The sequence below is a fragment of the Dendrobium catenatum genome, unplaced genomic scaffold, assembly GCF_001605985.2.
Source record: "Dendrobium catenatum unplaced genomic scaffold, ASM160598v2 fragScaff_scaffold_743, whole genome shotgun sequence".
In the NCBI taxonomy this organism is placed as follows: Eukaryota; Viridiplantae; Streptophyta; class Magnoliopsida; order Asparagales; family Orchidaceae; genus Dendrobium; species Dendrobium catenatum.
Window position 1 is genome coordinate 804,065 of NW_021319205.1, and position 12,978 is coordinate 817,042.

Consider the following 12,978-nt stretch of genomic DNA (forward strand, 5'->3'; position numbering starts at 1 on the left):
TATTTATAGTGCATATACAACCAATCCAAAAAATCTCTCGCTGGAACCTATGAAGCATGGGCGGCTCTAAAAGATCCGGTTATGCCATATAAGACATGAACATCCTAATGTGTCATACACGTTTAAAGTTATGTCCAACCTTTCTTTTCTTCAAAAAATATATTAAGGCTGATGCATGCCCTGACATTATTGGATATGCCCAAACACAATGAGACGATACCCAACAATTGAACTAATTTTTAGTTAATCAAGGGCAAGCTAACATAATCAAGACATACCCCGTGCAATAATACTTGGTATGCCCTTAAGTTATTTTTATCTAATACAGAAGATATTATACTTCATGTTTGATATTTTTTGATAGAAATAAATGATATAAGATTTTTTAATATTTTATTTTAACATTATATAAAAGAAAATCAATTCCCTTGGCATGTCTTACTATTTATAATTATTTGTGTACATGTGTCTCTCTCCTGTCGGTGTCATTATATCATAACTCAAAACAATGTTGCTAGGAACTCATTGCTTCTTATTCTTTCATGTTCATCTAAATCAAAAGGGGGACTGAAATTGCAAATATTTTACAATTTACAAATAATAGCTTTCTAATGATGGACAATAGTGTGTATCAGCATATTATGTAGATCATTTTGCATTCACTTACTTATTATTACAGTCTTCCCTGTTTGATATGTCTACGGTCATAATTTGCCATCCCAATTGTGTAGCCGCAGCAACTAGAAATGGATAATAAGGCAGTGCTGTCCTAAAAGAGAAGCTCATACAATTAGTACGGCAACTTCAAGAAAAATTAACAGAAAAGATAGGCACGCACCAAGCTCTGCATTATATCCGCTTACTGCTAAGCAAGTGATACAAGCAGCCCCAAATCCAGAGATCCAGCCTTTTGTTGAACTTCCAAACCTTAATGCTGTTGACTTCACACCCACTTTCAGGTCATCTTCCTTGTCCTGCAGTTTAAAAATAAATATTTTCAAGAGGAGTAATTCATGAAAGATCTAATGAATTTATAAACAGGCAGTAAACAAATACCAAATAACCTGATGCGCGTATATTGTATCATACACAAGTGTCCAACATACACCAGAACAGTACAATGGGAGAACAATTGCTACATCTAAACCGTCCTTAATTGCAGCCCATCCCAGTAAAGCACCCCAGTTGAAGGTCAAACCAAGATAAGCCTGAGGCTGTTGCGAAGGTCAAATCCACTCATTTTTGGGAAGACATCAAATAGAAGTAAAAAATATTAAGTATTCAAAATCCCATACCCAGAAAGTAAGCCTCTTCATAAGAGGATATGAGAAGACCAGAAGTAACGAAGATGCTCCAAGAATACGGCTACAATCACAAAAAAGATACGGCATAAGATTAAGGCTGCTGACCATTTCAATCAGCTTCAGCGCAATAAGACAAGTTTCATATCCGGTAAATTGTGCAACACCCAGGAACTTCTAGGTGAACATTATTTCTAGCTACAAGGAGAAAGAAGGAAATCTAACACAAATCAACCATCACTATTTGTTACACTTACACAAATATTTCTGCCCGAAGTCGAACTCAATCGTCACCATATATTATCTTATTTTAAGAGTTATTAGGCATCACGCTTATATCAAAATGATCTAGGGGGGGACTATAGACATTCAATCAGTATCAAGTATGCCCTAGAGATCATCTTATAAATAGACATCTTAAGGACTGATCTGGACAACGTTTTTAATGAAAGTGAAGAAAACTCTCAAGTGTATCGACATACTCTTCTTTTCTAGCAAGCTGAGACTTAGTCCTCTCCTTCTTCCTCTCCCTTTCGTATATTTCGCATCCCACCTTCTCTTCTTAGCCCACTCATCTAACCACATAAATAATGGCATCAACAAGCTCTTGTGCAGTTATGCTGAAATTAGTTTTGTACTTTTTATTTTTTGTTTATTTTTTTTCTGATTAAAGCTTTCCATTTTGTTGTTTGGTGATGTTCTTGGCCCTCCCCTATTTTCTGGATCGTTTTCTTGCAGCGATTTGCTGCTTTCCATCTTCATTGCAGTCGTTGCTTACTTTCATGCCCAAAACAATACAACTCCTTCCCAGCCAGCCCAACCTCTGGCTAGCCAAGCGCTTCCAATTGACAGGAATACACACACCCAACTCCATATCCAATCCAAAATCTCAATCTACAGAGAGCAAATGCAACAAAAAAGGCCATTAGTTTAATATTACTGAAAATTGGATAATTTGAAAACTTATTTCCCTTTTGAGGGGTACATTTCTATCACACAATAGGCCCGATGCATTCCTCCACTTTAACCATCCAACTTGAATTCTACTAATAACATCCCCATCTATATTCCCCCCCCAAAAAAAAACATCACCATCTATTTCACCATCACTTTGAACAATAAACCTAAGATATCTAAAATGTGTCATCTTTTTAATGACTTGATTGCCCAAAGTCACAATCCACCCACTAGATCTATTACTATTAAAATTACACTCCATAGATTCAATTTTAGACCTTCTCAAATGAAAACCTTTACACTCTAATCTTATCAATAAGAAGAATAACATTAGCAAAAATCATTCACTAGGACATCCTCTTGAAAATGTCTAGTAAGAACATCCATGACTAAAGCAAAAAGATATTGGCTTAAAGCTGATCCTTAATGTAATCCAACTAAAATAGAAAAATACTTGGTCAAACCATATTGTGTTTGAACACAAGTAACAACTCATGCATACATATCCTTAATGACTTGAATAGAAGCATTATAAAATCTTTTTTTTCTAGAACTCTCCAAAGCACTTCTCTTAAAACTTTATCATATGCTTTCTCTAAACCAATGTCTTCACAAGAGAACAACAATTGCTGCCTCCATAAAGTTTATTCATATTTACCATATCGTGTGCTAAATCTCAACCTAGATATTATACCTTCACGTGTACCGTCTTAATCGAAGTAATCATATATAGTTAGGATTATTTATCTTATGTAGTTGGATCTATTTTATCCTTTAGTACATTTACTCCTATTCTAAAATTTATTAGACATTACACTTGTTTTTGCATGCCTTACAGACTGTCTAGACATTTAATTCTTATAATAAGCTCCCTATAGGCATATCTTAAAAATAAAACTCCTATGTATACTTGATTCAGAGGATAGTAATAAAATATATAGTCAGGTCCAAGATTGGAAGAGAATTGGACAATTATAGAAAAGAAGATAATTGAGGATATGGACGAATGAATGCCTAAAAGAGAGGGAAGCAAGGGTAGAGGAAGCAACAAGAATAAACTAAAGATGAGGGAGACTCCCCAAGGAGAAGGCCATGGGAAATTTGAGATCTCAATTCATCATAAACTCTCATGACCAATTATAAAACATTGGGTCCTATTTATAAAAATAACTTATTAAAATTACAAACTAAACTTAAACATATATTAAAATACCAAAATAATCCTAAAACATGAAACTAACATAAGTAAGAGTCTTAGTTGATAAGATGCATTGACACAAGACTCAAGATTGAAAAAAAAAAAAAATCTCACAATGCATCAATAATTTCTCATAAATAAAATGAAAACTGTCAAGTAGATGGATGCATACTCGTCTTCACTTTGCGTCTGAGGATGATTCCTGTCCTTCCCCTCCCTCACCCACTCTCCTATTTCTTCTCCCCTTCTCTCTTTTTCTCTCCCTCATCCACTCCAGCTACATATTTTATTTTTACTCATCCAGATGTCATATGCGAATATCCAAAGTTTATAGTGGTAACTACATAAAACAATATATAAGGAAATATGATACAAAGAATAGGCTATAGTATAGAACTATAGATTTCTCATCGATTCCTATCAAGTTTTGAACTCGCAAAAGTAGATAATATTACTTGGTACAAATTAATGTACACATAAAATAACAGAAACTAAATGAAAATCAGCATCCACCCTGTCTTTGATTTAAAAGATGACCAACCAACAAGATCAACCAGTCTGTGATTTTCATTATTTGCATCAAACTTCAAAATATTATCACAAAGTTACAACAACTACAAAGGCCATTCCTCCAAAAACTGGGAATAATTATATATAAATAATATTTACCAATTACCTATAATTATTGAGCTGCAAGAGAATGCCTAAACCCAGTAATAGTTGAAGACCAAGAAAGCTTAGCCCTTGGAAAGGTGTCAATATGCCAGAGGCAACAGGTCTGCTCTTTGTACGCTCCACCTACACAGTAAAAAAAGATGATATAATAGGCTATCAATAAGAGAATAGAGGTACTTTCAGCACACATGAGAGCAAGAACCAAATATTAATCACAGCAAGAATTGTTCTCTAGTTGCGTTATTTTAATCATGAAACCAAATGACATTATCTGCCTGGGCATCAATTAAATGATAAATAGTAATAAAGAAGACGTGCAAGAAAGAGGCTTTATTAACATTTGACAGAAACCAAACAGCACTGGGAATGGAGTCATGCATGATTACAAAAAGATAGTAGTTGCAAACCAATGTTTTCCCTTCGGTTTAAAACTATCCACTTCAGAAGTTTTGGAACGGTTTTCATCAAGATCACTCCAAAAACCAGTTGATTATTTTTGCTTCAGTTGCTTTCAAGGTTTCAAAGTATTAGAAATTATCCTTTTTTTTCTTAGATTTAAAGGAGAATTTAACCCTGCATAGGAAACAATAAAGAAAAAAAGATTCATGTAGCCGACCAGACGTAGTTGGATAAAGACTTGATGTTGTTGTTGCTGCTGCTTTCAAGGGTTTATTTAAACCTGAGAAGTTTGGTAAAACCTCACGAAACCTTGAAGCAATACTCAAAATTCTACTAAACTCCATACTTGAGGTCCATGCGTACTGCCAGCGTACTGCCAGCTAAAGCTCTACCACATGGCAATCATTAGTTCCTTTATCATAATGTGTGTGTCTCAGTAACTTATTATCTATCGAAATTATTTTATAACATCCCGTGAACTGAAAGATCAATGTGAAGTGTGTGCCTCAATAAACAAATTAACAATTTTAATTACAGTCATATTATCAAACTTTTATTTTTGAGGTTCTATAAGTTGGATAGTCTCCAATATTGCATAACTTAAAAATATTTTTTTATTGTAACATTGTGAAATATTCTTTTTCATGCTATTTAAACAATCAAAACCAAAACCTAAATTAAACATTGAAACCGTTGATACCATCGAAACTGCCAAATTCACACTCAAGCCAAACTTGAGATAATCCTGCAACAAACTTTGTATGCTGTTAAAGATTATTACATTATATAATACATGAGCAGATAGCTGAATAAGAAAAAACACACGATCATTCATCTGGAGCTTCGGAAACTTTTGAATTTGCTCATGCATTTTCAATTATACATATAATTAATTAAAAGGCAACGAAAAACACCTTGATATCAATATCACGATCAAGGAGGTCATTTATTGTGCAACCAGCACCTCGAAGGAGCACCGCACCAGATCCAAACAATGCCAACATCTTCAAATCAGGGAATTCTCCTGGGGCTGCTGCCATTGTAATAGACCTAGCATCATTGTGATAAAGACTTAGCAGACTCGCATAACATAAACTCCATTTGTTTACTGAAAAGTAACCATAAATAGTCATCAAATTGGCAACAATGACAACCATAATACAATGAGAGTTAATATGAATGTACTGGAATCGCCATTAGGGGTAGTATAGTAAGTTAGTCCTTGAGATAATATTTAGATGTTTTTTTACCACCATATACAGGCGTTATGGACATTTATGTTAGCCAGGGATCTATTAAATCCCCTGGCCATTTGAGACTATTTTGAAGTTCAACCTTCAAAGTGCATCAACACTCTTTTTTAGGTGTTGTCATGCTTACCAGTATACTTGAAAACAAGTACGCGCAAGTCATTCATGGACATATATGTACACCATAGTATTCCACAATTCAAATTTCAAACAGACCATGGGAGAGTTTTGATGACCTATATGCTATATGATGTACTCACACAGTTACAATATGCAAGTATGATTATTGAGGCATCAACATAGATATCGGTGTCCTTGCACCATTCAAATTAGTCTTAACTTAAATTTTATTTGGAAAGAGAGTTTGAGCTCTTGTGATTTACGACTAGGGTTCAAACAATTCACACTCGACTTTGATTTTGCATTAACTTGATTAATGCTTTTGCCATCCTTTTTTTATTTTGATTTAATGTTATTGATTAACCATTTGTATCTCTAAAAAACTATATCAAATTTTGATTAATCAATTTGCCTTTTGAGTTGATTTTTTGAACCGAGTCTTTGAAATCATTGCAATAAATTAATCAATTAGATTCCTATAAGATTACGAGTGTTGTTCTATAAATATAGCTCTAACTCGCCAATTGTTTGTCTTCTCCCACTTTAAGGACTTGGTCATTCAATGGTTAATCATCAAGTGGAGAGTCCATTGGAAGAGAAATGGGCAACTAAGAAATCAATAAGGGCCCACCCTTTCACATTATTTTGCATGATATATGTGATGCCAAACTTAAGCAACAAAACTACCCAACTAGCTAGACAACTAGTTAGAATGGATCTAATCATTAAAATTTTGAAGCTTAACTTTAAAAATTAGAGTTATTTTGTGGGCAAACATATGACAAGCTTTTGTGTAGCAAAGATCAACAACCAACAATATTTTTCAATTGAAGAGCACTTTTGAGTTGACCTATAATAATCATCAACTAATATAATAGAGAGTATTTTGATACAAAGTTCTTGTAGAAATTTAGGAAAAGCCTTGCATGAAATCTGATTTCAGCAATTTCAGAAAACCAACGACAAGAAAATCAAGAATAAAATACACAAACACTTTTTTATTGAAAGTTTTATGAAAGAAAAGACAAGATGCAAGTGGATATGCAATTGGAAAGGAAGATTCGGCTCTCCCAAATCTCTAGCCATCGGCCAGAGAGCCCAAACACCCTAAGAATAATCTAATTTAAGTAAAGCAAACAATAAATACCCAAACAGTCCTCCCCCAATTCCCTCCTGTTTACTTAATTATTTTCCTCCCAAATAAGCCCTCAAATCAGTCCATAAATCTTTCCTCTTCAGTTAGGAAACATTTCTTAATTAATCCCCTTCAAATCAGCCCCTAAATATGTACTTTTCAATTATGAAATATTTCTTAATTAATCCCCTCCAAATCAGCTTTCAAATCTTCCCCCTTTAATTAGAAAATATTTCCTAATTAATTCCCTCTAAATCGATCACCAAATATGTCATATTCAATTAGAAAACATCTGCTAATTAATTTCGTTTGATTAAGAACCTTCCGAGATAGCTCCCTCTTTATTAGGAAACTTCTTAATTCCCTCACAATCAAATCAGGTGGTCCATCATATTTCATTCCTATATGTATTGTTTTAAGCCAACAAAGCCCCAAAGTGATCCCTCGAGAGACCTTTGATATAAAAGATAGTGGGTTTTCCAAGATTGATATCACAAGAATTAGAAGATGGAACAAATAGTGCTTTATGCTATTAAATCTTATTGACAAACATTATCTCATATAAAAAGGGTGTCCTTCATTAATCTATTGAAGGGTTAAAACTTGCCTGAAAGGTCACGTACAAACCTCCTTATATATGCCAAACTATCCTACAAAGAACAAAGTTACTTAATGTTTTTGACAGTGGCATACTCAAAATCATTTTTGTTGCATGGCGAAACATTCCTCCGACCTATAACCTTTTTGCTATCATCACCTGGCTACTCCAATGTCTATTGATTTCATCACCTACCATTGCTAATAATGGAAACACATGCCATCTCTTATAGGATCGATGCATGCCATCGACGCCATTTTTTGACTCTTAACTTCACTAATGCTAGATTCCTACCAGAGGGCTATTTCAATTTCAACCATATAATATGTTATTTGCATTGCAGCAATGTCTTCTCTCAAGGAAGTGCATCATTTATAATCAATGACAAATACTAGTGATCACTGAGTCAAACCTCATGACTTTTCCTTTTCCGGGTTTTCAATGTAAAAAATATGGTATCTCTTATGATTATTGCACCCTATATATATATATATATATGTGTGTGTGTGTGTGTGTGTGTGTGTGTGTGTGTATTAGATCTTCATACCAATTATTTAAATCTTTTTGTATCTCTACCACTGCTAATGTTCTGGCACACAACATTCTTAATTTTAAGGGGAATCAATTTCAATGTCTCTATGGCATACAACAAAGCATAGAACATTTTTTATGAACGTAAAAATATTTTTCAAAGGATTCGCTTTAAGATTAATTTTTTTTTTAAAAAAACTAAGGATCATTTACATGATCAAAATGGGACATACTTTTTACAACCAAGTCAATGATATCACCCTTTGAAAACTAGGGCAGTCAATATTAGACATGACCCAGAAATTTTGGGTTAGGGTTAACCCGTTTAGTAAACAGGTCAGGTTCGGGTTTAAAATCTGAACTCAATTACAAATTCGGGCCGGGTTTGAGTCAACCCGAAAACCCGACATCAACCTGAAGCCGACCTGACATCACCCTGCGCGTGTTCAACCCTGCTTCGCCCGCGTAGCCTGACGCCTGCGGTGGCTAGACCGCACTTGCTTGAGTATGTACTTAAGCACCAGACCAAATTATTGGTCCCACGTACACCAGCCGCCAGCAAACCCTAAGTCCTCGCGCGCTCGACCCTGCTTTGCCCGAGCCGCTTGATGGTTTGCGCTTGCAGACCTGCAAGGCCTAGCCCGCCGGCCATCAGCAAGCCCTAACGAGTAACCGTGCACAGCGGCACGCTGCGACAACGCCTGCGATTTGGCCCTAGGTCAGCCATGTCGGGTCGGGTTGACCCGGGTTTTTGGTGGATCGGGTATGGGTTGTAAAATTCAACCCGTTTGCAAAAACGGGTCAGATTCGAGTCGTTCGAACAGCTGCGGGTCATTGTCTTGTTCGACCTGAACCTGACCCGCAACCCGTTTTTGACACCCCTATTCAAAATCCTTTTGCAAGAGGTTTTGGTGTTTTCCAAGTCAAAACGTTCACCCTCTAGCAATGGATACTAATGAGTATGCAAAAAGATGTATGTTTCTTTTCTCTAACACCATCTTGATTTTGTTATATTGTCATGTATTGCAAATCATGGGCTCATATGAGTAGTAGAAAATCGTCTTTTGAAAAAGATGAAATGATTTTTCAAGTTCTGGAAGTTAATGCATACATAAATCTAGCCATTCTTTTTCTTATTTTAGATGATATTTGTGATCCGGTCAATATATTCTCTCCCAAATGAATTCAACTTTATAGAGCTTCTTAGTTTCAACAATTAGCTAGTCCTAAATTTTAGTTCTTATCACCATTGTGCCTTTAATATACGACATCTAGGGATTATAGGGATTGCTATATCCATAGTAGGCCTAGCATGTCAATATATGTACCACAATCCTTATAATCAATAAGAGTAATTTTTCAATTCTTATGTCTTAAAGTTATATTGGCATGCTCTTCTTTCCATAGCTTTTTGAAATGACAAGCTTGTTTGATAGGAACTTGCTTTTCAATGAGGCGCCTTAAAGCACGTGAGAAATATTGTGAGACCATTATTGATATCACTTCTTACAAATTGAGGTTGTCACATTTTAGTTTGTGAATGGCATGGGCTCATGGGTTGGTTTCTCATATGACAACAACAACAATAACAACAACATCAAGCCTTTATCCCATTACGAGGGTCAGCCACATGAATCTTTTTTCTCTATTGTGTCCTGTTAAGAGTCAACTTCTCATTTAAATCTAATAAAGAACATTGCAGCCTCTCCTTGGAGTGACATAGGTCTTTAACATCTCTACATCAATAATCAAGAGGATATCAATGCATAAGAAGAAGGCAAAGTTGTTATTTCAATGATGATTTTGGAATTTGGGAGTTAAACACTCTCGCTAGGATGATATATTTTTTCTTTATTTGTTATGTTAGAGACCTGGGTTCTAGTTCTCCTTTATTTTGAACCATTGGAGTGACTTAAGATGATAGACACATAATTCATCATTTGTGTTATTGCTAAGATAAGGAAATCTCTTTTATTCTCTAGGAGAAAGATCTTATGAATTAAGTTGATTAGGTTTATCTTGCACTTCACCTTTTAATTCGTGCCCTTCGATTGTGCTTCAACAAATTGTGCCATTGCGGACGGTTCGTACTTTTCAATTTCTTCATGATAAAATGTTTAGCATCATCATATATTTTGACCTCATGTATCATAAATGATTGCATATCACCATCCATTCAATGATATTCTCCATTCCCAAGTGTATTTCATACTCTTGTCAAGAGCATGATAACTTACTCATGGAGCCATTATCATTGGAGGAATTCTTCCAAAGTATCAAAGTCAACCACATAAAATTCTACCTCTATATAGAGTTTTCCAAAGCAGAGTGGTACAATAAAAGATCTGAAGGTTCTCTGCTCCTGTTTATTAAAAGGCTAGAGGAAAAATTACCATTGCTAAGATATTCAAGGTTAAGACTCAACCACCAGAGCCTCTTAACACTTATGAGATTAATTGAAGAACCTGAGTCACTCAAAATTTAGTGCATTTAAATAATATCACTTTGTCGTGACCTAACACAATTGATTATTTTTAGTCGTCCCCAAAAGGAGATCATCATTATCAAAGATGATTGTGGAGGTGCTTTTAAATGCTTTTATATATTATGAGGGAATCATAGAAGCAGATGATTAAGAATGTCAAAAATTTGCAGAGGTGAGCTAGGACGTTGTAGTCCGCAATTGCTTTAGAAGCCTTCAAGAATTTATTGGGAAACGTAGTAAAGCATTTTCATAGATTTGAAAAAATTTCCCCCTAGTTTTTATCCTTCTTTTGTTGTGTGGCAAAGGCGTATTTCTCATTAAGTTGGACTTGTGTCATTTCCTTAGAGGAGCTATCGTTAAAGAAAAAAACTTTTGAGCTCAAGTCTTCTTCAAATTCACCTGCATTGCTACCAAGACAACATCATTTGAACTAGAAAACCATCCTTGGCTCACTTTTACATTCCTTGTTCAGTAAATGAAGCTTCTTCTATGATAAAGTGAAGGATGATGTCATATAGCACGATTTTTTTTAAAGATTATGGCTGCTCCTCTTGCTCATATTGGTGGGAAGTCTAGAGGCTATGTGGTACTCTTTTGAAGTATGCCCGTTGCGAAGGTTTATGAAACTACAACTGCTAAATGCTCGACTCTCCTCTTTGTCAACCACCTTTATGTGTCTATTATTCTCCCCATCCATCTCTCTTTTAGGATTCTCCATCACCATTTTTTTTGTTTGAAATTGGGTCAGAGGCTTATTCTGGCCCGAATGGAGGCATATTTTGCCAAGCAAAGACTTATTCTACTTATCTGTCTCTTATTTTTGCTTCATTCACCATGATATTTCTTTATCATAATGTCCATCATCACAACATCAACATCAAGCCTTTATCATAATGTCCATATCTATTAAAAATAAACTAGCTTTAATTTATTTATTACAGCACAATCTACATGACCATTTTCTTAACACACTCAAGATTAGACAACCTATCATTGCTCAAAATTTCATCATCATTCTTTGATTCATTTTTACCTAATTTTCAAATAGAACTACTTGATTTCCACAATGAAGGTATATATTTTATTGAACTTAATACTTTGCAAAACTAATTCAACTATGCAAAAAATTTGGCTTAATAATTTTTCATAAAAAAACAATTTGGCCGAGCTATAAACGCTTGAATCCAACCATTAACTTAAAAAAAATATCATATGCTAAATCATCTAAACAAACAGAAGAGCCTCAGATAATCCCTAAACTCATCCAACGTTCTTATGTCATCACAGAAGATTACTTCTCCAGCGCGAGGCTAATCCTGGCAGTTACTACAGACTGTTGCTTCCCAGTTCTCTGCATGCCCTGCAGTGGTTACATCTAAAGAATGATGTCACAGTGAGTTTGATTGATTGTAAGAATAAGTCAAAAAATAGAAGAAAAAAAGAAGAGGAATCATTACCACATGCAAGGCCAAGCGAGCAACCAAGTCCCAATGGGCTTATCCAAACGAGCAAGCAGAGCATAAGGTTGCACGGACTCTGGAAGGAAGGTCTGAATCCAACAAGAAGACGATTTGGTAGGCTGCGTTTTCCCTCCCCCTTCCGGCCGTTGGTTTCCACCGCTCTCCACCGTTCCTGAGGAGCTGGAAATGGAGGCCAGGGATAACTTATAACAGCTAAGCACATCGAGCGCTCTCCGACTGGTAAAAAGGGGTGTTGGGGCACCAAGGGTACCTAGCGTGGTAAGACGACTATGCTCAAAGTTATCGCCGTCGGAACTAGGGTTTTGGCGATGGGAGGAGGATGACGGGTAAGCTGAGAGAATGGAGAGGACGGAGATTGGAGAAGGTCGAAGCCGAAACCTACGAACGGAGAGGGACAACCACATCACCATTTCGATCGCGATCAACCTACCTATCTAAAATTTTCAGGGTTTTAGCTTGCAGCTTTTATTTGCCGGCAATTAAGACGGAAGGAATTCGGACCAATTTGGCTCCGGCGTGCCTGCTTTATGGTAGGATCTAGTTGTTCATTTAAATCTTGAAAATTAATCCTTTTTTTTAGGGCTTTAGCCCAATTTTCATTGAATATATAAAAAATATATATATATACTATTGGCAAAATGGGGAAAGATTATGTGAAAATAAAATAATATTGGCAAAATGGGAAAAGACAATTTGTCATCATCCTTAAATAATGAGATGACACAAATAATCATCAAAATTGAAAACATAAGATAAAAGCACTGAATCTGAAAACTAATGCTTCATTTGGGATTGCTTTCTTATTGCCTCTTAAATCAATTTTTTAGTATACAATTTTTAATTTTTGT

General features: G+C 35.4%; 1 protein-coding gene across 3 annotated transcripts; it reads right to left on the bottom strand.

Moving 5' to 3' along the window:
* Positions 1-667: 667 nt before the first annotated feature.
* LOC110108469 (4-hydroxybenzoate polyprenyltransferase, mitochondrial) lies at positions 668-12,647 on the bottom strand (the record flags this gene model as incomplete). 3 transcript variants are annotated; one of them, XM_028696420.1, is given in 7 exon segments in its annotated part: positions 668-769; positions 864-974; positions 1,065-1,214; positions 1,296-1,365; positions 4,133-4,254; positions 5,445-5,580; positions 12,107-12,647. In XM_028696420.1, coding segments are annotated over 7 exon segments (1,119 nt in total). In that variant the 5' UTR covers positions 12,541-12,647.
* Between the last annotated feature and the right edge of the window lie 331 nt (positions 12,648-12,978).